This window comes from Corapipo altera, unplaced genomic scaffold (assembly GCF_003945725.1).
Source record: "Corapipo altera isolate COAL_440 unplaced genomic scaffold, ASM394572v1 2b, whole genome shotgun sequence".
Lineage (NCBI taxonomy): Eukaryota > Metazoa > Chordata > Aves > Passeriformes > Pipridae > Corapipo > Corapipo altera.
In genome coordinates this window covers 12998945-13021689 of record NW_020884874.1, presented here as the reverse complement: position 1 = coordinate 13021689, position 22745 = coordinate 12998945, and the positions used below count along the sequence as shown (strand labels likewise).

Here is a 22745-nt window from a genome sequence, read left to right as displayed (position 1 = left end):
TCTTTTCACCATAACAAAGGCATTTATTTAAGTAGTACACAGTAGCATAAAGGAGTGGGTTTAAAAGTCGTTTTGGTTTGCTTTTTAAAACTACTCTAGAAGTCACTGCTAATTTAATTAATAAAAACCTGAAATGGTTTTTAAGTCTGCTCTGAAAAAAATGAGGAGAAGATGGTACTTTTAGGAAGTGAAAACGTGGCATAAGGAAGTGAGCCTGCTCTGCGTGCACGTGTCCATGGGATCTCAGTGGCACTTCTTAAAGATGTGTGTCATGTTTTCTCCACATAAGAATTGTTGGTACAGGCCTTGAATGAGGACTTAAGGATTTGTCTGTAAGAGGAAATATGCTGCTGTAACACTTTAGTAGAATGTCTGTCACCTAGTATACGAAAATAATTGGATTATATCATTGCCTTACTTCTCTGGCGGGTTAGGATGTAACACTACATTATGTTTAGCACCAGAGGGAGCCAACATTGTTTGTATTGGTTTAGAAAATTACACCATCACATTTTAATTCTTTATGTTGCTCCTTTGTTCAGTAATAACAACACTGAAATTACAGTGTTTGGTACAATGGTGAATGTCTCTTGAGACTGCACTGCCGCTGTCGATGTCTCTAGTGTGATCCTGGCAGTGTTTATGTGGCAGGGGCTGCAAATAGGGGGTACATGAATAAATGCTAAATATCTGAACATATGACATAAGATGCTGAGAATACCATTTTGCATGCAATGTTCTCTTCTGGTCAGCATAAGGGCATTTGAACAGCTTTTTAAGGAAAGGTAGATAGAGAAATACAGTTTTAGTGAATAGCTGTTATTCCTCAGGGCAAAACAGCATTTACATTCTTAAAACAGTTGCTAAATCATTAACTTTTAATCCACAGCAGAATTAGGATTGGATGTTTTCACTGGGACAAGAGTATTAAATATTCTTTGCCATATATCAAATTGTCCTGACCTCAGTAATTGACATCAAACTGTATGTGCTCTGGTAATGCTTGTTTAAATGCTAGTGTAAAGCTGTAATTCTTTTAGTTTGGACGGCTTCTTAAGATCTCCAACATTAGCATATCCACTTGATCATGTCTTGACTCCCAAAGGTAGTGTTCCCATCTTCTCTTCAAGGTGAGTTCTGCTGTGACTGGTGGAAAGGTTCACTTAGAACTGCAGTCTCCTAACTTCACCAAAAAAGCAGACTTTATTGCATAGGAAATTTGAGATTATCTTTTCTCATTAGCTTTGCTGATGTTGGAGTTCTTTGGCATTATCTTCCAAATTCCGGAAAATATATTCACATTGTTTTTAGGACTTTGTTTACAAAGGATCTCTTTCCCTATCAGTGTTCTGCACGTTTGGACTTGTGGTCCCAAGAGATTGTGCCTCTAAAACAAAGGAATATAAAAATTTGTATCTAACTTCTTAAGCAACAAAACAAAGCAGCATACCTCCACAGCTGCGGTGTGGAATAAATTGTATCTGTAATAGAGAGGGATCTGTATTGTATTCTACTTTGCATCTCAGTTCTGAAGAAATTTGCCCACACATTTTCACCTAAAGCAGCAAATTCTCATAACCTCATGACTTTTGAAGGTAAGCATTAATTGTAATTTGATTTCTTATGAAGTTACTAGTGTCCCTTCTGTGGTGGAGGAAGCTCTGTTCTAAAGTCCCTGAGATGTTTGAAGATACTGGATCTGTATCTTGACATGAAGTGTGGGATTTAGATTTACTTTAATTAAAGAATTAAAATTAAGAAAAACTTAAAAGTTGAGGGGAGAAAGTGCTACTCTGACAAATGTGGGTTTCTAAAGGCGCTTTCGTATTAAAGTATGGGGTAAAATGGGCTTATGGAGAACAGATGAATTGGTTCCATGTTCAAGAAAATGTGATTTGTTTCTAGATAAATGCATATATGACTGTCTGTATAAGCATGCTTGTCCTGTTGTGAATGTGAGAAAATGATGTGAGTGTCAGTTATGTTGTACTAATATTTTTGAGACTTAAGGAGAAGCAATTTGTATATTAAGCAATTGATTAATGCTGGTGTCTGGAGACAGTCCAGGCTTGTGCACATTGAGCTGAACTCTGTTGTCTGGGATCCCATGTCCTTTGTGCTGACTTGAGTTTTCAAAGGGGATTGTTTGAGCTAAAGGACAGAACTGCACTTGAATCAAAATAGAGACCTTCCCCTCTTCCCATCAATACATCACTCTTACAGCTCTAACTTTGGTTTTGCTCCTTTAAATGGATTCAGTTAGTGTCAAGTAGCACCAGTAATTTTCTTCTGAATTCTAGACAGCTTTGTAAGTAGAGTCACAGGATGGAGGGAGCTTGGCTGCCATTTCATGGGGCATAGCATGTTGTCTTCAATGTGCTTGTCTGCAGAGAATAGTGGCACAGGGCATGTGCACCACCAGAAACAGCCCCTTGCTGTCTACAGGCAGACAGACTGCAAATTTAGCAGACCCATAATTGAAAGCCTTTTTTGGGCATTTCCCTGCTGTTTTCTGAGCCTGACTTGAAATACAAATGTCCTGGTGAGGAGATGCTCATCACTGAAGCCAGTACTTGTCCTGCCCTTCTCCCTTCGCTGATGAGCAGAAGAAGAGCACCAACTCTCTTGGTTACACAGCAGTGCCAGTGTGGGCCACAGTGGAGGTCCCTGTTCCAGCTGTGGCAGCTGGGCCAAGCGGTACCTTTGGTGTGCCATGGAGGGGAAGGAGGTTGAGGAGCTCCACAGAAGGCATCTACATGCTAAAGGCTGATTGTGTTTGGTTTTGTTTTTCTAAAGTGGTGGGATGATTGATTGGTAATAAGGAGCTTCTGGGGACAGTGTTCCCGCTGTAATAGGCGAGCTGTGTTTTTGAGAACATTTGAACTTTCTACTCTCCCTTTAAATAAAGGGTTATGCAGCAGAATAACAGTAACAGGGATGGGCTAACAGAGTATTAAAACTGTCTTGGCATATGAGAGTATCAGTGACAAAATGCATTTGGTATGAAGTCTCCAAAGACTTAAAGGATTGTATGTAAATAGTAAATATGTTTGTGTGGTGTTTATCTTCTTGTGACTGCTGCTGTTTTCAGAATTTTTGTTTCTGAGTGCCATAAGGTTTATGTTGTTTTCAGAGTGGTAGTTATGCAGGGAAGTTGAGCAGGATTTACACAGCCTTAAAACATTTCTGTGGTGTGTTTTGTTGGCAAGATTTTATAACAGTGAAGAGTTTCATGCTTTGCAGAGTGAAAAGAAGCAAGCTAGTTAAATTCTGTGCTCTGTCTCATCACGGATTAATTTGTCTCACCTTTTTTCCTGCAGGGATTTGGTAGGGTAGGAAAAGGATTATGAAAGGAAATATGGTAATGTAGTCCAAACTACACTGGAAGTTCAAAAATATCTTGAAACATTTACTCTAGGCTGTAGCATTTAGTTTAGGCTACTGAAATCCTGCCTGGTAAAGAAGGCACTGCTAAGTTACAGTCAGCTGTAAACAGAAAATCACATAACGCTTTCAAGAGGTGACAAATGGGTAAATAATTTTAAAGCACGTGGAGCAAAGAAATTTTAATACATCTGTCTAGTAAGTAATAAGGTGATAAAAATTAAAATTTGCTTCAGTTCATAGGTTAGGATAACTCATACTAAGTAATTTTGGTCTCTGTAACCAGGCATGCACAAAAGTCGTCAAGGCTTTATATTTTCTCATATGAGTATAATAACTCTTGGGCTTATAAAAGGTCTGTTACAAGTTGAGAGTGTATTCTTTTACCTAATCTTTGAATCTGCTTCTTCCAAAATAAGTTGGAAACTTTTTGTTTGTAGTACTATGTTCCAGATACCAACCAGAACTGTACGAAGTTTCTCAGTGTTGCATACTCTATTTATATTTGTACAAACTTGTTCTGTCTAAATAGTGGAATGGCAGACGTAAGCCTCAAAATGACCTGTGCTGATAGAAAGTATTTTAAGGCTTGTTATGGAGTCACATAAATACATTCAGTTTCTTCCTTCTTATGAATCACATTGAATGAATACTTCTAAGATACTTCCAAATGGCAGCTTATATATACTGGTTTTCCATTCATTGCTGTTCTTTATAGATATAAAACTAGGGAAAAATTAAAAAAAGGTGTTCTGTAGGCATGCATCGTGTCTTCTATAACACGATGAGAAGTTATAGCCTTTCTAAGTGAGAAAAGGCTAACTTTAATAATTCAATATTTTTCAAATATGAAATTTCTCTTATAAACCAAATAATTGGAATACAGTTGACTGATAACTAGCAAGAAGAATATGGGTAGCTAAAATAGTCCCTTTAATTGGGCTTTTTGCATCTTATTTTTCCTATTAAAATTTGCAGTTGGCATCTTTTCAACTAATACATATTTCATGTTTGTTTATAAATTGTATAATACATGTTTTGTATACTCATAATAATATTTCCGAGATACTCTTCATAAACGCAACCCTCCCCAATTTAAAAAAAAGCCACAGGCTTTGATCTTTTTTCTGTGCTTTGCAGGATTTGCTTTTCCAGTATGTGCACAGGCAGGTCTTCTCCCTTGAAGTTAACTTGCATTTGCTTTTTATCTCTTTTTTTAAGATTGGGTTTAGACATCTGGGTTCAGCATCATGGTTTACAGAAAAGCCAGTCCTACTGCTTGCTTAGAGATGAAGCTTTGCAAGACAATTGCATGCTTGCATGCAAATATATCCTCAGATAAAAAAGAAGGAAAAATGAAAACTAACAGAGTGCACAAAGTTGGTTTTAAGTTTACTGAGGAGGTTGCTCTGTGTGTTTGTGATGGCTGCTGACAACTCCATTCTGGAGTCAGCTGTTGAGGTGCCCGTTGCTCCATGGAGAGCACTGTACACCTCACAGGGCTGGGACTTGGGCTGGGGTGGAGACCTGGCTTGTATTTGCCCTGCAGTCATGCTAGTTCAAATGCAGTCATGATTTAAGCAGTGATATCATTTGTGATATAATTAAATAGTAATACTGTTTCTGCTGTACACTGGCCAAGCAATTGGTGTAAGAGTTTAATTCTCCTTTAGTACACAAGCACTATTATTTTACACAAGTATTTTACCCTAGGGTAGGGTACATCTTGCATAAAACAGTTGACTGAGAAAGTCTTAAGCAAAGCAAAAAGAAAGACCTTTCAGGAAAGCTGTGCTGACTGTCTTATATAATAACCTTTTCTTCATAAGTTCTTTCTGCTCCCCTTGATTTGTAAATCTTTTTACTGATTGGAAAATCAGCTCTGGCAAAGAGAGAGGCTGAGCAGAAGTCCAAGTAAAATGAAATTGTGAGTTTTGTTTGTTTTCATTCTGTTTTCTGTATACTTTCCTCTGCTTATACTTCTAGCCCTAGCATCAAATGACAACAGAAGCCTCCCTCGACCCCCACAAAATTGATAGAGTTTTCAAGTTGCATTTCTACAGGATTTGCTTATTATTATGAACTGAGCACAGACCCTTTGGGTTTGCTTAAGTGAAAGTCACATGGTAACTGTAGTTTTAGAGTTCATACTCTGATGAGGTTCCAGTTCTAGTGCTAAATTAGTCTAATTGCAGTCTGGCTGCAGTGGGAAAAAGCCCACAGCTAACACAGATCCAGGATAGCTGAATAACATTGTTAATGTATTCTTCAGTACAAGTCTTAAGATCAATGTTTTTTTTAATCTCTGTTCAGTCCTTTTGAAATAAGATTTGTGTATTACAGGCAAAATCAGCAAATTAACAATTTACATCAGAAGATAAGGGAGAATGAATTACGAGCTCAACACGCAAGACTGAGCCATCTTGTGAACTGCGAAGAACCTTACGTGACTAATTTACAGGTAGGATGAATATTTTTCTTTCATCAAAACTTTCCATTGCCCACTAACTGGCACCTCAACACATGCTCACAATTTACTGCAGGCTAAAATGTAGAACCTTTGTGGTTATTGATGACTGTGTAATTGCATAGCAGAGAACTGTATAGCGAATACCCTCTTAAGTTTGTAGTTTACCTTATATTTGCAGAAATATAAGTATTGTTAAAATTTTGTACATACTTGTTTTGAAGTCTGATAAAAATGAGATAGGAATGAGGGATTAGGACACTGTAAGAGTAAGGGTTTAACAGAGTGCATGTATCATAGTCCTACAGGTAGATATTAGGAGATAAAGTAGATGATAGGAGAGTATCTGAAAACAACTAATGAAAGGTTTTTTGAAGAGGAGGAGAAGGTAACCCTTTGGATGGTTAGATTGTATCACTAGAATAGATGGAAGAGATGTGAGAAGGCAAACAGACTGGTGGGATACCTTTTGACAAAACACCTGAAAAGGATATGGATTAGTACTCCTAGGGAACACTTAGTCTGAAAGGGAATGTGTGGTGGTATTTTGGCTATAATTGTCCTAACTTTCATCTAACTGGCGGCATTATCAAGATAGCGTAAGGATGAGGTAGCATAGGTTAACCAAGAAATGCAGTTTGAGGATTGTGGCTGCTTACAGCACACAAAATCTTCAGGCCTTGGCATATCTAAAAGGCAATGCAGCAAGAGAGTGTTAAAGGAAGATATGCAGAGAAATATCTTTTATGTCCCTCTTTTATGATGTTACCTTTTTCTGTCACAAACACTGCACTAGGATCTCAGCTAGTGTACTTCAACATGACATTAACTATGTCCTTGGAATAACACAGCTGTACATCATGTGAGAATGTGGGTTGTGTGACACAGCAGAGAAATGCAAGTGGAGCCTTGGTGTGAAGTTAGGTATCCAGAAACTTTTTCTGACATCTAGGAATGTTGCTTTTGGTGCTTCCAGATCTTCTTTAACAAAATATTTTAGAATCTGTCTAGATTAAGATTTTTTTGGGGGGGAGGGAGGCAGGGAGAGACACAAACAAAACCAACCAAATAAGAAGCAGTAGTGCAGAAACTGAAATTTTAGTGTACATATCTTAGTACACGATATTGCACTTTAAATAAAGTAGCAGATGCATTAATTTTTCATGATTTAAAGAATTTTCAAAGTTTATAATGTATTTGGATTCCTGCTTGATTTGTGTGCCTTCTATAAGATGAACTTATAAAAGCAAATCTACTTTAGTGAAGGTTTGAATCTCCTAATGCTTTGCTGAAGGATGACACTAGTTAAAGAAATTATACAGACAGTAGTTTTAAAGATACCAGTTTGTGTTATTAAAAGAATCTTGAAATTGAGAGCCTAATGGGATGCATCTCCTTTTTCATCCCACATGCAGCTGACTTCCATTTTGTGCTTGTCTGTCTCTGGACAGCGGGGGTTGAAGTTTTGGTATACAGAACAGAAGACAGGAAGCCTGAATTCTGATTATAGCTTTATTCTCAGGCTTGTCCCTGCACCATTCACACTGCAGGCATGATAGCTCTAAGGTTTGCTAGTACTGATGTTCTGCTTTAGAAGGGTCTTTGGATTAAAGCATCTCTTACTTCAGTATATTAATAGCCATTTTATAGTGGTCTTCTTCCCAGGAGATGGTATGGTAATTCAGTGGCAGTGATTTGTTTTGAAAATGCTTTTTATTTGGATTTGTAGGGATTTGTTTTGGGAGAAATGTCACACCTCTTCCATAAATCTGAGGGGGAAAGTGCCCCTGCAATTTTCTTATGCAGATGTTGTGAATGGTGTCCAGCTTCTTTGTTTTTCTGTTCCAGATTCCTGAAGTACATGCTGTTGCCATGTATTTTAATGTTTGAAAAATCAAACCCCACCCTTCCTGAAACCAAAAAAAAAAAAAAAAAGCAGGACTGTTTTCTGCTGTGCTGTTCAAATGTAGAGTGCTATGTGTGCGTTCATTTGTATGATTTTTTTATTTCTTTTTGTAAGCAACCACAGTATGAGAGCACGCTGCTGCAACCTCACATTTCAGAAAGATCAGCCTCCCACCTTGAGGAGCTTGAGCGAAAGATTGCAGCAGCTGAGAATAAGGAATTACAACTCAGTGAAATTGTAAAACAACTTTCAAACAAATCTAGTGAGGAGAAAAAGAAGATGGAGGAGAAAGTAAGTGTCTTTCATGTTCCATATTTCCTTTTGCCACTGTTTCAGCAGCATATGTTTTGTTTACTAGAAAGCAACTTATTATGTGGGTGTCTGAGCTATTTTCAAAACATAGCTAAATTATCTGTGATAGAAAAATTGAATCTTAATGATTTTAGGTGTTGCTAATGGATGAATCTGATCTCGTAGAGAATGCGTCCTAAAGTGTGGTACTAGATAAAACACTAATCATGATAACAGTTTTAACAAGGTATCAGTTAAACTTTGAAAAAATGCTACTCAGCTCTAAGAATTCTTGTAGCTTGAAGTATTTATTACAGTAAACAAAATAACATTTAAAAACATAGAGTGTGAAAATTAAATCCTTATTTTTAGCACGGTTTGTAAATGTGGCCCTCATGCTTTGAGATACACTTACCAGCCTGTATGTGCCTACTCTGCAAGAGTGATTCGCTTGTGGCTTTCCAAGGATGTTCAGAGTAGACTGTAGTCTGAGACAAGGATGGCTGTATTCTTGGAACTGTTTTGACAAGGAGTTTCTTTGCAGGCTGAAGCAATTCCCAAATGTAGTTTTGAATGTACTGACAGCCTTCCTTTATTGCAAGCAGGAATGTGCCATTGCCCAACGGGTTAGTAATTAATGTTTTAGAGACACATTGTCACTCTTACCTTCTCTTCTTTAGTTACTGGGTTTAGATTTCTATTAATGCAGATCCAAGGAAGAGAAGCAATATGATACAGTGAAGTATCAAGTGGAAAGACAAAGGAGAATGCATAATTAATCTCAAATTCTGCCTTACCATTTCCTATGAGCCCTGCAGTGTGCTTTCACAAAGAGTAACACTCAGGAAGGGCAGAAATTGCATACTGCAGCTTCTTGCTTTCTTAACTTTTACTGCTTGGGTTCCTTGCTGTGAAGGAACTGGTGTGGTGGCAGAGGTGAGGGCCTGTGCAGCAGAGCTTTTGTCAGCAGGATGGTCTGTAGGTTGGACCCTGATTCACTGCACATTCCTGATTCACCTCTTAAGAACTGTCCATTTTGTGCATTGAATAAAAAGCTCTCAAGGAGAGAGGGCCGGGGGGCACAGTGGAAGATACTCTTTCTTTCTGCCTTTTTTCCCCACTTTTTTGACCTAGGTAATGAAGCAAAGTAAGTACCAGGAATGTGAACTAAGGTAACACAATATAAAAAAAAAAAAATTTCTCCAGGCTGATGGAGAATGGAGATGCCTCTAGAAAAGGTATTTAAGAAAGCAGCTATTCCATTTTCATGTCCCCTGATCTCATTGTTAGACTGCATCGAAGTCAGGGTTTTGGCTTCAATTCTTCTTAGTTAAAGTTTTTGGTCCTTGTATTTGGAGTTGTCTTCCTAGCCCAGAGAAAGAGCATGGACCAAAGTATGTCCTAATCATTTGTTGCATATGAACATCTCCATTGGTGAAAAAGTTAATAGTATTTTAACTGTTTGTGTTTTCAGTTGATAAGGCACATGGATTGTTTTGGGCAGGGGCGAAGCAACAGGGGTTTGAGTGAGGTCATGTGTGAGTCTATTACTTGGAACTGCTGGGATTAATTATTTTTGGGGTTTTTTTCTGCAGTAGCCAAATGTTTCATGCAGCTGAGAGTACAATTTTTGGAGAGTGACCAGCCTCTGCTTCCAAAGCAGGTTTATTTTTTACCATAATCATAAAACACGTACTCTTTTCCTTCTTCTAGCTTAAAACTAGAGATCGATATATTAATAGCCTGAAAAAGAAATGCCAGAAGGAGTCTGAGCAAAACAAAGAAAAACAAAGACGAATTGAAACCTTAGAAAAATACCTGGCTGACCTACCAACACTGGATGATATAGAAGGGCAGACTAAACAGGTAAGGTGAAGGGAGTTTGGTTTACCTTTTGAAAATATAAGTAAGCTGCCTAATATCTGTTGGCAAGTCTTTTACTGTTTCAACGTACATTTTTTTCCACTATCTGTTTGGGAAGAGAAGCATTTCAGTGTTTTAGAAATCACTGTAGGTATTAGGATTTCTCATAGTCAGATAGGCAAAATGGGCCTAAGGTTCTGCAGCAGGTGCCTGCAAGGCTGTGACCTGCTGCAAGGCCACCTGCTGATGTGGCATGGTGTCTGACTAACGTAACCTGTGTTAGCTGCACATTCTAGAAGAGAAGAACAGGCAACTTCAAGAAACTATGGCTGAGTTAGAAAAGAAGCTCGGCGAGGCCCGGTCACAGTGCAGAGAGAGAGAATTACAGCTGGCATCTCAGAAGAAAAAAGAAAAAGAGCTGGTCACAACAGTGCAGAGGTATGAACAGCTGCTCCGCCTGTGCCCTGAAACGGGTGTGCTTTCCCACTCAATGTCAAGACCTAATATTATTTGTAATCTTAATCTATTACAATGCTAATGACTTTTTATGGCAAGGGTTTTATTTGTGGCAAGTTGCAATTAATACCACAGAGAAGAGTCTGCCTAGGACACTTCACTATTTTTCTTTAAGGATGTGGGACACTACTGCAATGGCATCATAGCCTGCTGGCATATAGAAGATGGAATAAATTTGTGCAGCAAAGGGGCATTGTACAGAAGCTGTCAGCACGGCTGTTAGATAACTGATCCTGTTACGAGCTGTGGAAAAACTCCCTGGATATTGACTGATGGGTATGTCAGGGAAGGGTCAAAGCTTACCTTTTCCCTGAGGGTGCAGGTATTTACAGGGAGATTTAGCTGAGGGTAGTTTGTTGTCATTGAACTTGCATAAAAATGAAAAACAAATGGGGCAGATATCAAAGAATATTACTGGTAAGACATGGAGACTTTGTTACTGTGTTACATTTTAGATCAGAGAAGCTACTTAAACACTTAACTTTAAAAAAAAAAGGAAGAGTGAAGCAGGGGAAGAATCCCTTTTAATAGTTTACGTTCCTGCAGTTCACTGTCCCTCCCTTGGGTGAAGGTGCATGCCACAGGAGTCTGAAAGGTTTCCACGATGAAAGGCAAGCTGGCTGGGTTGCCCTGCCAGCCAAATTGTTGACACATTGTTTCCATCTTACCAATGAAAGGCCTTTTTCCTTCGTGCTCATAATCTAGAGGGGGATCATTCTGTCTTTTCTGAAAGCCTACAAATAGTTGGGGTGACCTCTGGTTTCAAAATTAGACAGCGAGATTAGCACTAATAAAAAATGCATTTCCTTTCTGAGAGAAGGTGAGCGGACAAAGGCTGTAGCTACACCTAGAGGCTTGGGCTGAGCTACAGAGGGTCTCATGTGGCAGGAGTGGCTTTGTGCTCTCCCTTATGAGTCACAGAGGGCATGAAGGACAGGCCACCAGTACTGGGCACCACCTCTGATTCTCGACTCCACTTTGGCTTGTATGTGCCCCACAGAGAGAATCTGATTTTAAAGTTCCTGAAGCTTTTGAGAGGTTTGAAGATCCCTCTGATCTGTGCTGGAGCAGGCTTTGCCTCCCACAGTAGCACTGAGCACCACAAAGCTTTTCTTTGCTTCTCTCTACCCTCTCTCCCTGCACAGTACTGCTGGAGCTGTGCCTTTTGAGAGACACAGCACACAGTCTGGCCCATAAAACCTGCATTCTGCTGCATGAATCTGTCCTTGCCACTGCCATGGCAACTTCAGTATTTGGGGTTTTTTGCATCATTCATCCACTCTTGGTTTGCTCATTCATAAGGCTGGATTCTGATAGGAACAGTTTTACAGTTCTGGTTGGAAGATGGTACAAGTTTCTGGTTTTTGCTAAAACACACAACCCTCCGGTTTCAGTCAGCCCTCTTAATCTTTCTTTTATGTTGAATGACAGTTTACAACAGAAAGTAGAAAAATGCCTGGAAGATGGTATTCGGCTTCCTATGTTGGACACGAAACAGCTTCAGAGTGAGAATGAATGTCTTAAAGAGAAGAATGAGAAAGCCAGCAAGGTTAGTCTGCAAATCTTTAACCTTAAGTACTGCATTTCTTTTATTTTTCCTACATTAGAAATAAATATCTCATTAAAGAATTACACATTTGTTGCTAATTCAGATTACTTTTCAATACCTGTCTGTTTCTGTTCAGTACATTTATTTTGCATGAATTTCATGTTCTTTCAGAATTGAACTTTTTCTTGTCATTTACATTTTCAAAGATTCTATTTAAAGTCTCTGGGTACACACCTGTAAGCTGATCTTTAGATAAGGATCTAAAGAGATTCAAGCCTTCTAAACTGCTGAATTTTATATTGTAGGTCATAGACAATCAGCAAAATCAGATAGCTGGACTGATTTTAGACATGCAGGTAAGGAAGAATGTATATTCTGTTGTTTACTGTGTACAGTTTTAATTTATAAAAAGAACATTGCTAAAGTTGAATTTTATTCTTTTATCTTTCTGAATAGGAATCAAAAGTAGAACTGCCAAGAACTTAGTCTTATGGCCTCTAGTTGACCTGTGTTACCTTGCAGGCTCATAATGTAGTTATTATGTGTGTATGGTTTAGCACTTTCTGGTACTTATCAAAAAGTGAAAAACTCTGCTATGTAGCATCCTTATGCTGCTGGTCTAGTGTTATGTGCAAAAATTGTGACACAGGCAAATGCTACTTTGGGTGTTGTATAATGAAACAGAAGTTCAAATTGAACTCCATAACTTTTCTGAGGTTCCTTCTTTATAGTTAAGATTATTTACATAAATATTCTGTTTATATGTCATGCTTATCAAAGATACAAGCAACTTGCTAAATGTGTTATCATCAGTCTAAATCTTTTCATGTTTCCTAAAATTTCTGATCTTTTTCTCACCATCACCTCTGTCTTGAGACTGGTGATCTTTGGTGTTTTGTGTGCTTAGCCTGAAATGACTTTAGAGAGCTGGGGTTAGGAAATACTGAGTAGTTGTGACTGTCTGTGAACAGAGTAGTGTTCTGTTCTCCAGGACTTTCTCTTATTTTTCCTCTTGAAGAATTTTATATAAGGACAGAAAATAGGATTAGAAAATGGTGTCAACCCTCAAATTACTTGTAGACTACAGCAGCTTTTTTTTGTCCTTGGTGTCCCCAGCCTTCCATATTCATTACCTGGGAAGTGTTGAAAATTAGTTCGTTACAAATCGAAATCCCTTATCAGCACAGAGATGTAATTTATCTTCAGCTCAGATGATCTCATTTTACTCCCTGTCTTCTGCCACATTGTAAACTTATGCTTGAGAATGTATTTCAATGCATTGTTTTTAACTTACAAGCTGAAAGCAAATTCTGTTTCAGACAGCAGTATGTGAAGCAGTACTAGTTTCTATTTGCTTGTAATCGTGGTGAAATGATTTTGATCTTCGTTGTATGGTTTTGCTTCATTGATTTATTCTTCTGAGTGAGAGGGATTAAAATTCTGGTTGGTCTTGACAAGATGCTGTGCTGCATATATAGTACCTCTTCAGAAAGAGAAAAATTATGGATTACAATGATGTTTTAAAAAAATCCATATTTACATGATTAATTTAGATATCACAAAATTAAAATTTTTGCTACAAAACAAAGACAGTAGAAATAGGTCAGATTATATGATGCCTGTGTTACCCAAAGTACATCTGTCAACCCTGTCAGTCACAATAAACCCAAACTATGCCAGGCTGGGAGTATTACCACCATTTTGTAACTTTGGAAAGCATATGGAAAAATTAAGGGTGAAGTACAGAGGATTCATAGCACAGTTAGGAGCTTGGAAACCCTAGCACTGTAGGCTCAGCCAAACTGTTTAGCACATGTGCTTTTTCTGAGCTTTAAGATTAGAGTAGCAGAGAATGATAGATGTTTGGTGTATCTTTTAAAAATAAACACTGATTTCCACTTCTAGTAGTTCCTGTTACATGGTGCAACTCTTGAGCTGAATGTGTGCATGTTGTTTAGAACATTCTAGAAGTTGTTTTTTGATTAGTTTGCAGAGTCATGCAAATTTAATGGCAGATGTAGTTCTGAAAAAACACTGCGGAAGGTAATATTTTTCATCCTGTCTTCCCTACCACCTCTCCACCCTCAGGAAGGCTGCAGAGTCAAACCTTATGTTGTCATTGACATGATCATGAAGCATGTAAGTGGTAGGGCTAATGGATGTTGCATACCTGGGGCTCTGGGTGTCCCTGAACTTGCTCATCATCAAAGACTATTAAAATTAGGAGATACTTGGAAGTTGGGAGGGTGTTTTGGGCACTTGCAATTGCCCTGTTCACTTCCTGCTTCCTAAATATCTTCTGTTTGGCTGCTGCTACAGATGGAGCTAGAAGGACCTTCAGGCTGACCCAGTAATGGCCATTTTTCTCAGTACAGAGTGTTTCTAAAAAAAATAAAGATGATGATTTAACATCACTGCAGGTTCTGCTCATCTGCAAGCACGCAAGAGGAAATGCCTGAAGCAGTTATTTCCTGCCTTGTCCCGCCCCAGGGTGTTTCCATTGCTGTGAGGCAGGACCCTCCTTCCTCCTGCCCTTCCTCCCACTGGTGTGTGTAGCTGTGCTTTCTTGAAGAGCTTATCTTTAGGATGCACATTACTTCAGCACTTCCTTTGGAGGGTCATGGTGTGGGTGAAAAGAGCAGCAGGTCAAGTGTATGAAAATGGTTTTAAAAACAAGTAGTCGTTTCTGGGTTCTGCCTGCTGCTTCTTACTACTTATGTGAAAATGAAGTAGGAGGTTTTTTAGTTCATATTAAGGCTGTAAATGTTAACACCATTGTTTTCCAGTTTTGCAGAGTATGACAGAGTTGCTATTCATTGTTAGTATTCAGATAACATGGTTTGAATATTCCTCTTTCTGAATTTTGTCAGATGACCTTGAAAGACATATCTACAGACTTAAAAGCCAAGTAGTGGAATAAATATGAGTCCTTTTAAGAACAAACGCACCTGTGGTCATGCTGAATTCACTCCAAAGACTCCACTTTGAAATAGCTCATGATTTCTCAGTTTCAATTCTGTAGCAGAAAACTGGGGAATTGACAGCAGCTGATTCCATGTCGCAGCAGGTTTTTTGTTTGTTGCTGCTTGTGATTGATCTGGAAGTCAATCATGAAAAGCTGCAATACTGAAAATAGTAATTATTGTATCTATTAAAGATGCAACTTCAAATAAGTTTGGTTTTTGCCTGCGGTTTTTTTCACTACAATAGAATTGTATAGACTGTTCTATCATGTGTCTGAATGATTTTACAGAGGTTGCTGCTCTGTATCAGCTATCAAAGACTTTCTTCTCAACTGTATAGGTGAGGTGAATTCTGTTGTGAAAGATTGTGGGAAGTCCTGCCTTAGTCTTTGTCTAAAGCGGAGAATGAAACAGATCTTTACTTATACCTTGGAATGACAGAAATGAAGCTTTCTTGTGATGTATCTACTGCTTATGTAAAGTGAAATTGTTTGATTAGAATAAACAATATTGCATAGTTATTTTGGACTTCATGCATTCCTTATTGGAGTAAGGTTTTTCATGCATACAGCCTTTTTGTTTCTAAAGAGATTCTGCTTATTTAAAAGGTTTCATGATACTTGGAATAGTGTGTTAGTGTACAGTAAGCTGGGGTACAGCTGAATATTACCAGGTGAAGTGTGGTAGAAAGTAAAAAATGAAGAATTAGTACAAAAGCACGAAGTAATTGAAACTTAGAAATTTACTGAGGATGCAGTTTTTCTAAGTGCTGATATAAAGCATGAAAATTTAAAATCTTTACCTGTATTTTCATTCACTTCAGTCTATGCAAGAGAAGCTTTCGCAAGAAAAGTTGATAATTCAGAAGATGACAAATGAGCTTGAGGAAAAAGAAAGGAATATAGAGCAGCTGAATAAAACTCTCTCTGAAGTAAGTAAAAACTCCAGTAACCCACCCTTGAGCACACCAGCTGGGAAGAACCTCACAGAATGATTATAAGATCCCTTGGTAGGGCTTTGTGACCTTAATTACATCTTAACTGTCCTGGCTACCATGCAGACGTATAATACATACCATCCCTACCTCAAGAAGGGAGAACTTAAAGGGTGAAGATGGTTAAGAAATGGTAACATGAAACAGTCATATAGAAGCTGTCCATCTGCCATTCTTTGGAGAGGTACAGAAATATTGATTATATGTTTGGAATTTAATTATTTTCATTTATATTGTTTGTGGTTTGGAACAGAAAACTTTCTACTACAGTGCATGATGCAGACTTAACTTTCCACTTTTTTCCATTTGGTTTTCACAAAGAACCAAAGACTAATGGAAGAGAATGCCTGCCTGAAGGAGCAGATGCGGCTGGTGGAGCAGTCCAGGCAGCCAGTGTCTGAGAAGATGCCTATAGCAGACCAGTTGTTCAAGGAAATGTCCCATTGCTTGTTTGACTTGAAAGCACTGTGCAGTATTCTTACCCAGAGAGCTCAGGGCAAGGAGCCTAACCTTTCCTTACTGCTGGGAATCAGATGTAAGTGATGTTGTCATGCCAATGCTTAATAATGTTTTGACACAAAAAAATCACAGTTTAGCTAAGTGTTGCTCAAACTTGCCAGCTGGACAAGCTGTTGTCCTCACTCTGCCGCTGGAAGAGTGGTGCACGAACTCGTGGAGCTCTCTGGAAAAGCTGAGCTCTTAGTGTGCCTGTGCCACTAAATGCATATGACTACACAGGTCCTTACCAAGTCAGGAAAGCAGGTAGCTGGCTCTTCATGTGGACCCAATCATGGCTGTGTTCACTGCTCTAGAAAAGAAAGATGTGTAGCCAGGTGTCTGTCTCTCCTGAGACAGTGCGCTCACTGTGAGGGTTAATGGATGCTAATGGGGCTTTAAAACAAAAACACACATTGTGTATTTTTTGTTTTAAAGCCCTTAGGATCAAGTGGTAGGAATATACATCTGTTGTTTGAAGATGTTTATGTCTGATTTGGGGCTGGGGGTCCAGGTGTATTAAATAAGCGTCATGGTAACTTCCTCTCTAGTACTGTTAACAGTACATCTAGTCTTCAGCACTTACTAAACTGTTAAATTTAACCAGGAAATGAGAGAAAAAATACCCTTTTAAAGCCAGTCACACAAAGTTTGTGTTAGGTCTTTTAACAAGCCTAACAAACAGTTACATTTTTTTTAAATGGATGTATCATATTCTAATGTTTTCTGAATGTTAATTGGAATTAATCAGGTAGACAGATTGCTGAACTAAACCATCAGCAGGGTGAAAAGGTAAAGTACAGTGTTCTGTGCTGCAAGAGCTACTACACACCTCCTAGCCCTGTTTTCTGAGTGGCTATAGAAGACTGCAAAACCTCTAGGAAATGGCTGTTCTATCCAGTTTTTTTCACTGCTGTTCTGATTCATCAGACTTCAGCAAGTCTAGATCTTGGTGCAAACAGAAAAGCATATCTTTCAGAGAAGCACTGATGGGCTCTGAATTGACTTTAAGTTCACATGGTGCCATGTTTTCTTGGCTTTTCATCATGCTGGTGATTTGTATTGATGTAACTAAAGTGACCTACCTCCTATTTCAAAGAGGATTAGTAGTTGAAGTATTCACCAAGTACAGTTGTTAGAGCTTTAACCTTGGATGTTGTTTTTCATAGCACTGAGCTGTTCAGCTGAAGAGAGTGAAAATTACCACAGCACAGAAACTCTTTCAAAGAAGCTCTTGGACGTTTGTCAGTTACGGAAGGATATTGATGAATTAAGGACTATGATGTCAGACCGTTATGCTCAAGACATGGGGGACAATTGCATTACTCAATGACAAAACTTCATCTAGTAGAAAACAACTTAGTAAATCCTGCTGTGTCACAGGTCTTTTCATTTCTACTAAGGAGCCATATTGGAAAGCTGCAAATAGCCCCAGACACGCACCTGCAAGGGCTGCGTATAATTAACCTTGGGAGTCTGGTCTGGAGGGGAGAGTCAGCATTGAACAGAGTGGTACAAACTGCAAGAAATCTTTTCTCCAAACTACTGAATGTAGGAACAAGCTGTGAAGAATGATTCAGTTGGACACTGTTTCCTTCATTAGGGCTCATTTCATTACTTCACCTAGCTTTTGGAATCAGAGCTTCAAAACAGCCGTGCTGCTACTGCTCTCAGTCCTTTCCTTCGTCAAGGGTTTGTGTGGCATTATATGTGTTCTGATATTAGAGGAGAAGGTCGAAGGACCTGTAGCTGTATGTGGTGAAGCCAGAGGTTTCTGCCACTGCGCTTCACTCTAAGAATTGCAGTTGGAACAATCTTGGAGCACTACAAAAAGTAGTTGCTATCCAAGTTGTCTAAAAATAGGAATATAGGGAAGATGGTTTTAGTAATGGATTGTTTGTCCAATAGCAGAACCCCCTCCCAAGTTTAACTCCTTTATGCAAACAAGTCCATAAAATATAGCTATATCAGGTTGTTTGAAGTGCTCTCACATTGCTGTAAGAAGTTTCAGTAATATGAAGTCTGTGACAAACCCAGAGAAGCTATAAGATATGAAACTGCAGCATAGTACATGGCTGCAGGGAAAAAAAAAAAAAAAAAAAAAAAAAAAAACAACCAAACCACAACCAACAACTGTACTTTTGTTTGTATTAACTTTTTCCTTAGATCCTCTCCATTTCAAAATGTGGCTGGTCTGTGTTCTGTTGCTGAAGGCCTCTGATGAGGTTGTGCACCACCTCAACCCTTTTTTACCACAGCTATAAAAAGGGTGTTTAACTCTTGGCAAAATCAGGGCTCAAACCAGAAGTTTTCCAGTTAGCAGTATTAAGTACTTGGTTGTCTGAGAACTGCAACATTTGCCACATTGTTTTGGAATTTTTGATCTCTCCATTTTTGTAGGAAGCAATTACCTAAAAAAATAAGATTGTGTTCCATAGCTTATTCAATGAGTATCACTTGGCAGTGCTGTTTAACTCCCATGGGACAGATGACATTTCCTGGAACATTACTGCAAGGTAGCTGCACAGTTATACATGCTGGAAAATAGTATTTAACTGAAGAAAACAAAAACTTGTGAAGAGCAAAACCACTTCCAAAACACACTGTTAAGAAAAATACGTGCATCACTTACGTGTGTGGGACTATGCTTTAAAATGCAAGTCAGTCGACTTACCCGTAGTGGGGATACCAGCAGAAATCTCTTAGAAAGCTTAGCAATTAGAACCAAGAAAATTTTAGGGTAACATTTTTATGGCAAAAGTGTTAGTATCTTCTGTTTTCTGATTATATTTGTGTTAATAGAAAAAAGTGGTAAAGCAACATATGCTGGTTACCAGTTTTGACTTGGTGATATTTTGCTTTCTGTCGATTGTTAAACAGTTATCATTAATGTTGTTTTTATAATTTAGTGGTTTATTTTTTTTTAACTATATGCATTTATTTATTTCACAATTTTCTCTATCCTGAAACTACACTTGGACTAATTTGTGAAAAATAACGTTGCTATTTATATTATTGCTACATGGTGTTTCCAGATAGATTAATCTGGTTCAGCTTCTGTGAGCACTAAAACAGTGTCTAGAGGAAATCACAAGTGAAATTGTCTAGCGTGTACTTAAAGGAAAAGAAATGAGGCCATTTTATTTTAAATTTCTGTGCTCTTTCTGTATGCACACTGCAATCTCTCCACAAGGGTGCAGTTTTCTCCGGTTTTCCTTGTCCTTCTCAATGCTGTGATGGAGGTGGAGTTGGAAATATGAGTGTGCTCTTCTCATGGATGTAACAAGTTTTGTCATGATTGAGGAAAAGATCTTCTGAACTAATCTGCATTCTTAGACTGCAAAGAGATCAATAGTAATTATCCAAAGGGGTGATTTATTCTGGAAGCTCATTAGCAGTATTAATTCCGCATTAATACACATATTCCACATTGAAGGTGTACTTCTTTTACTAGTGCAAAACTGAAGACAAGGAACTTTGTACAAATGGGCTGGCATGGTTTTCTGTGCCTCTGACAGTATTGGCTTTTGTAACTAAAGCCTCAGCTCGTTCCTTTGGTGTAGTTTACTGGTTTTGGTCCTACAGTGAAGTAGTAGTCTTCATTTTATGGCATCTGTCTCCTACCAGAATTCAACAACAGCATTTCAGATAATAAATGAGAAGCATTAGGGAGAGAGGAAACACCTAAGTTACACATTGTTGTTTGTTTCCTTAAATGGCAGTGTTGTACCTATAAAAATTTACCAAGCAACACTTTTTCTAAATTTGATGAAAATAACCAGGAGGTTAATAGAGCAATTAAAGAGGAGCAGGAGATCTTTTTTGAACTGTTAAGCTTGTCACTTGGCTGGTGTGCCTCCAGTGTCCCTCCTGTTAAAGGGTGATACTGTACTGAAAGCTGAGATCAGTAATTTATGTTTGCAGAGCACTTCAGGAGTTTTTATGGTCTTCAAGTATTAGTTGAAAGTTTCTCTGGAAGAAGGTCCCTTTTTATTTGTAATACTTTGATTGCAGTGCTGTAATCTTGCATTTGATGTTTTTCTTACAGAACCTGTAATATTTATGTTGACTTTAAAGCACTTGATTTTAAAATCCCATGAGTTTATCTGCCTCAGTCAAATTAAAGTAGGGAGGTAAATGATGGATGTATGAGCCAAAGATGCAGACTACCAACTGTCTACAGTGATGCAGTATTTTGCTTTGATTCCTTAAAATTTGACCTGTTGTAGTGATAGCAATTACTATATATGCATCAGTTTACAGATGCCTCTAAATGGAATAAGCTTTGTCTAAGATATGCATGACTGTTTAATCGGTTAAAATGTAGTGTGTGTGTGGTGTCATTCAGCTTATTTAATACAGAGTTGATTAAAGAATGTTAACATTGGAATTGCTTAGATTTAGTCATGACAACTTTTTGCTGTAGCTGTTAGACAATCCCAAGGGCTGAAAAACAACGGCAGATGAATGGATACTGTACCGTTCTGGGTGTCAGCAAATTTGTACAGTAACATTTTGTATAGTTTCAGATTGAATTTATATGATCCTCCAGAAGATATTTACAGTAACTACTGTATTTAAGAATGTACTTTGAAAAAGACACGGCAAGTAAGTGTCTTCGGACAAGCTGTAGACGATGCTATGTATTTACTATATAGAAGTAACGCAGCTCAGTCGTGTAAATGTGATTTAGGTTGCTGGCCTCTACTGTGCAGCTTTGTGGTGTGATAGTTGTGTGAAATTGTGGAGATTGCTGTAACCACCCACTCAGGCTCCAGCATTTGAAGCTGCTGGTGGTCAAGAAGTTATTACAAGAGCTGAAATTCCATCCTTTTCACTTCAAAAGGTTTCCTTCCTTCCTTTGCCCTTGCAGCCCACCTATTCTTTCAAATGTTCTTTTGGACATTTTTCTTGCAGGGTAAGAGCACAAGGAAAGGAAGAAAGCAAACCCTGTCCTCCACAACCTGGTGTCATAGCGTGGGCAGTGATGGCACACTGCAGTCTCTCTGCAAGAGCACAGTTTGCTCCAGTTCTCCTTGTCCTTCTCAGTGCTAAAATGCAGGCGGAGTTGGAAATATAATTGTGCTCTTCTCACTGATGTGACAAGTTCTGTCATGAGTGGGAAAAAGATCTTCTGAACTAATCTGCATTCTTAGACTGCAAACAGATCAATGGTTATTATCTAAAGGGATGATTTCTTCCAGTAGCTAATTAGCAATATTAATTCCACAGCTGCATACCTTTGTGCCTTTTTTGCCTGAAGTAAGTGTATATTCCCCTTGAACTTCAAATAAGTTTTTAGGATGCTGATGAGTGCACCTTTTTTTCTTCTCACCTGCCATTACTTTGTTAATAAGCTTTTGTAGTAAGAACTCTTGCATAATGTCTAGAAACAGAAGTACTTAAACTAGGTACTAGGTGTACACTTTGAATGTTAGGCTGGTTGTAGTATGCAGCTTTTTTGAATATGGTGCGTGAGCAGGAAACACAAATAATGTGTTTGTGTATATTAATTAAGTATATCATTATTTCAGTGGGGAGGGGTGTCTGGAGCTCTCTTCTAAAAGCACAGCTGACATATGTACTGGATCAGTCCCTGAAGACTGGTAGTTTTGTAAATTGGGTTCAATTTTTGAACCGCTCAGAATACCTCATATGTAAATAGAGTTGTCATGACTTAATCACAATGTGTTCATTGTAAAAAGTAAAGGAGCCACTGGCTGGCTCAGCTTTAGGCTTGTTGTTCTTGCCTCTTTTTGTAATTTTTTTTAAAGTAGGGTTTACAGCTAGAATTTTGAATGCCAAAGTTCTATTTATTGAATAATAATAAAAGTTTTCATTGTTAATGACTGGTATTTTTCCACTGGAATTTGTTTGTTGATGTTTGGGATTTGTATCCGCAGAGCAGAAATAAATTTTGTTACAAAAGTAAATTTTTCCTGGTTCTCATTTGTTCAATATCTGGCATGTGACAGAAATTACCAAAGCTGGAGGCAAGAATGGAATCATGAAATATCTTCCAACATCCACTCCAGCTTCCCTTCAGTGGTCTGTAGTTCTGCTGGCATACCTAGTTCACTTCCAAGTTTCTTGGATACTTATTGGAGAGATCACAGGTAGGTCTGTTTAAAAGACTGTATTAGCACAAAATAGTAGGCAGAAGTGTTATGATAACTAGTTTCAAAGTTCCTGAAAGATTCATCAACTTTGGAACATATTACCCCAAAGCCAGTCACACAGGGAAAAAAAATAAAATTGCATGGTGAAACATACCCAGCAGTGGGTCTGGTACCAAGAAGAGGACTGGTGAGCAGAAA

At 38.3% G+C, this 22745-nt stretch overlaps 1 protein-coding gene across 3 annotated transcripts in view; it reads left to right on the top strand.

Annotated features, from left to right (window-relative positions):
- CEP85L (centrosomal protein 85 like) overlaps positions 1–22361 on the top strand; it is a 145577-nt gene extending 123216 nt beyond the window's left edge. For 2 of the 3 annotated variants that reach the window (XM_027634309.1, XM_027634310.1), the window contains exons 5-13: positions 5728–5845; positions 7872–8048; positions 9762–9914; positions 10195–10349; positions 11859–11976; positions 12282–12332; positions 15763–15870; positions 16255–16468; positions 17598–22361. In XM_027634309.1, coding sequence (XP_027490110.1) covers positions 5728–5845; positions 7872–8048; positions 9762–9914; positions 10195–10349; positions 11859–11976; positions 12282–12332; positions 15763–15870; positions 16255–16468; positions 17598–17761 — 1258 coding nt within the window. In that variant the 3' untranslated portion in view covers positions 17762–22361. The remainder of the gene's footprint in view (positions 1–5727; positions 5846–7871; positions 8049–9761; positions 9915–10194; positions 10350–11858; positions 11977–12281; positions 12333–15762; positions 15871–16254; positions 16469–17597) is intronic. The other variant, XR_003526166.1, reaches the window with a different exon arrangement.
- Positions 22362–22745: the final 384 nt, after the last annotated feature.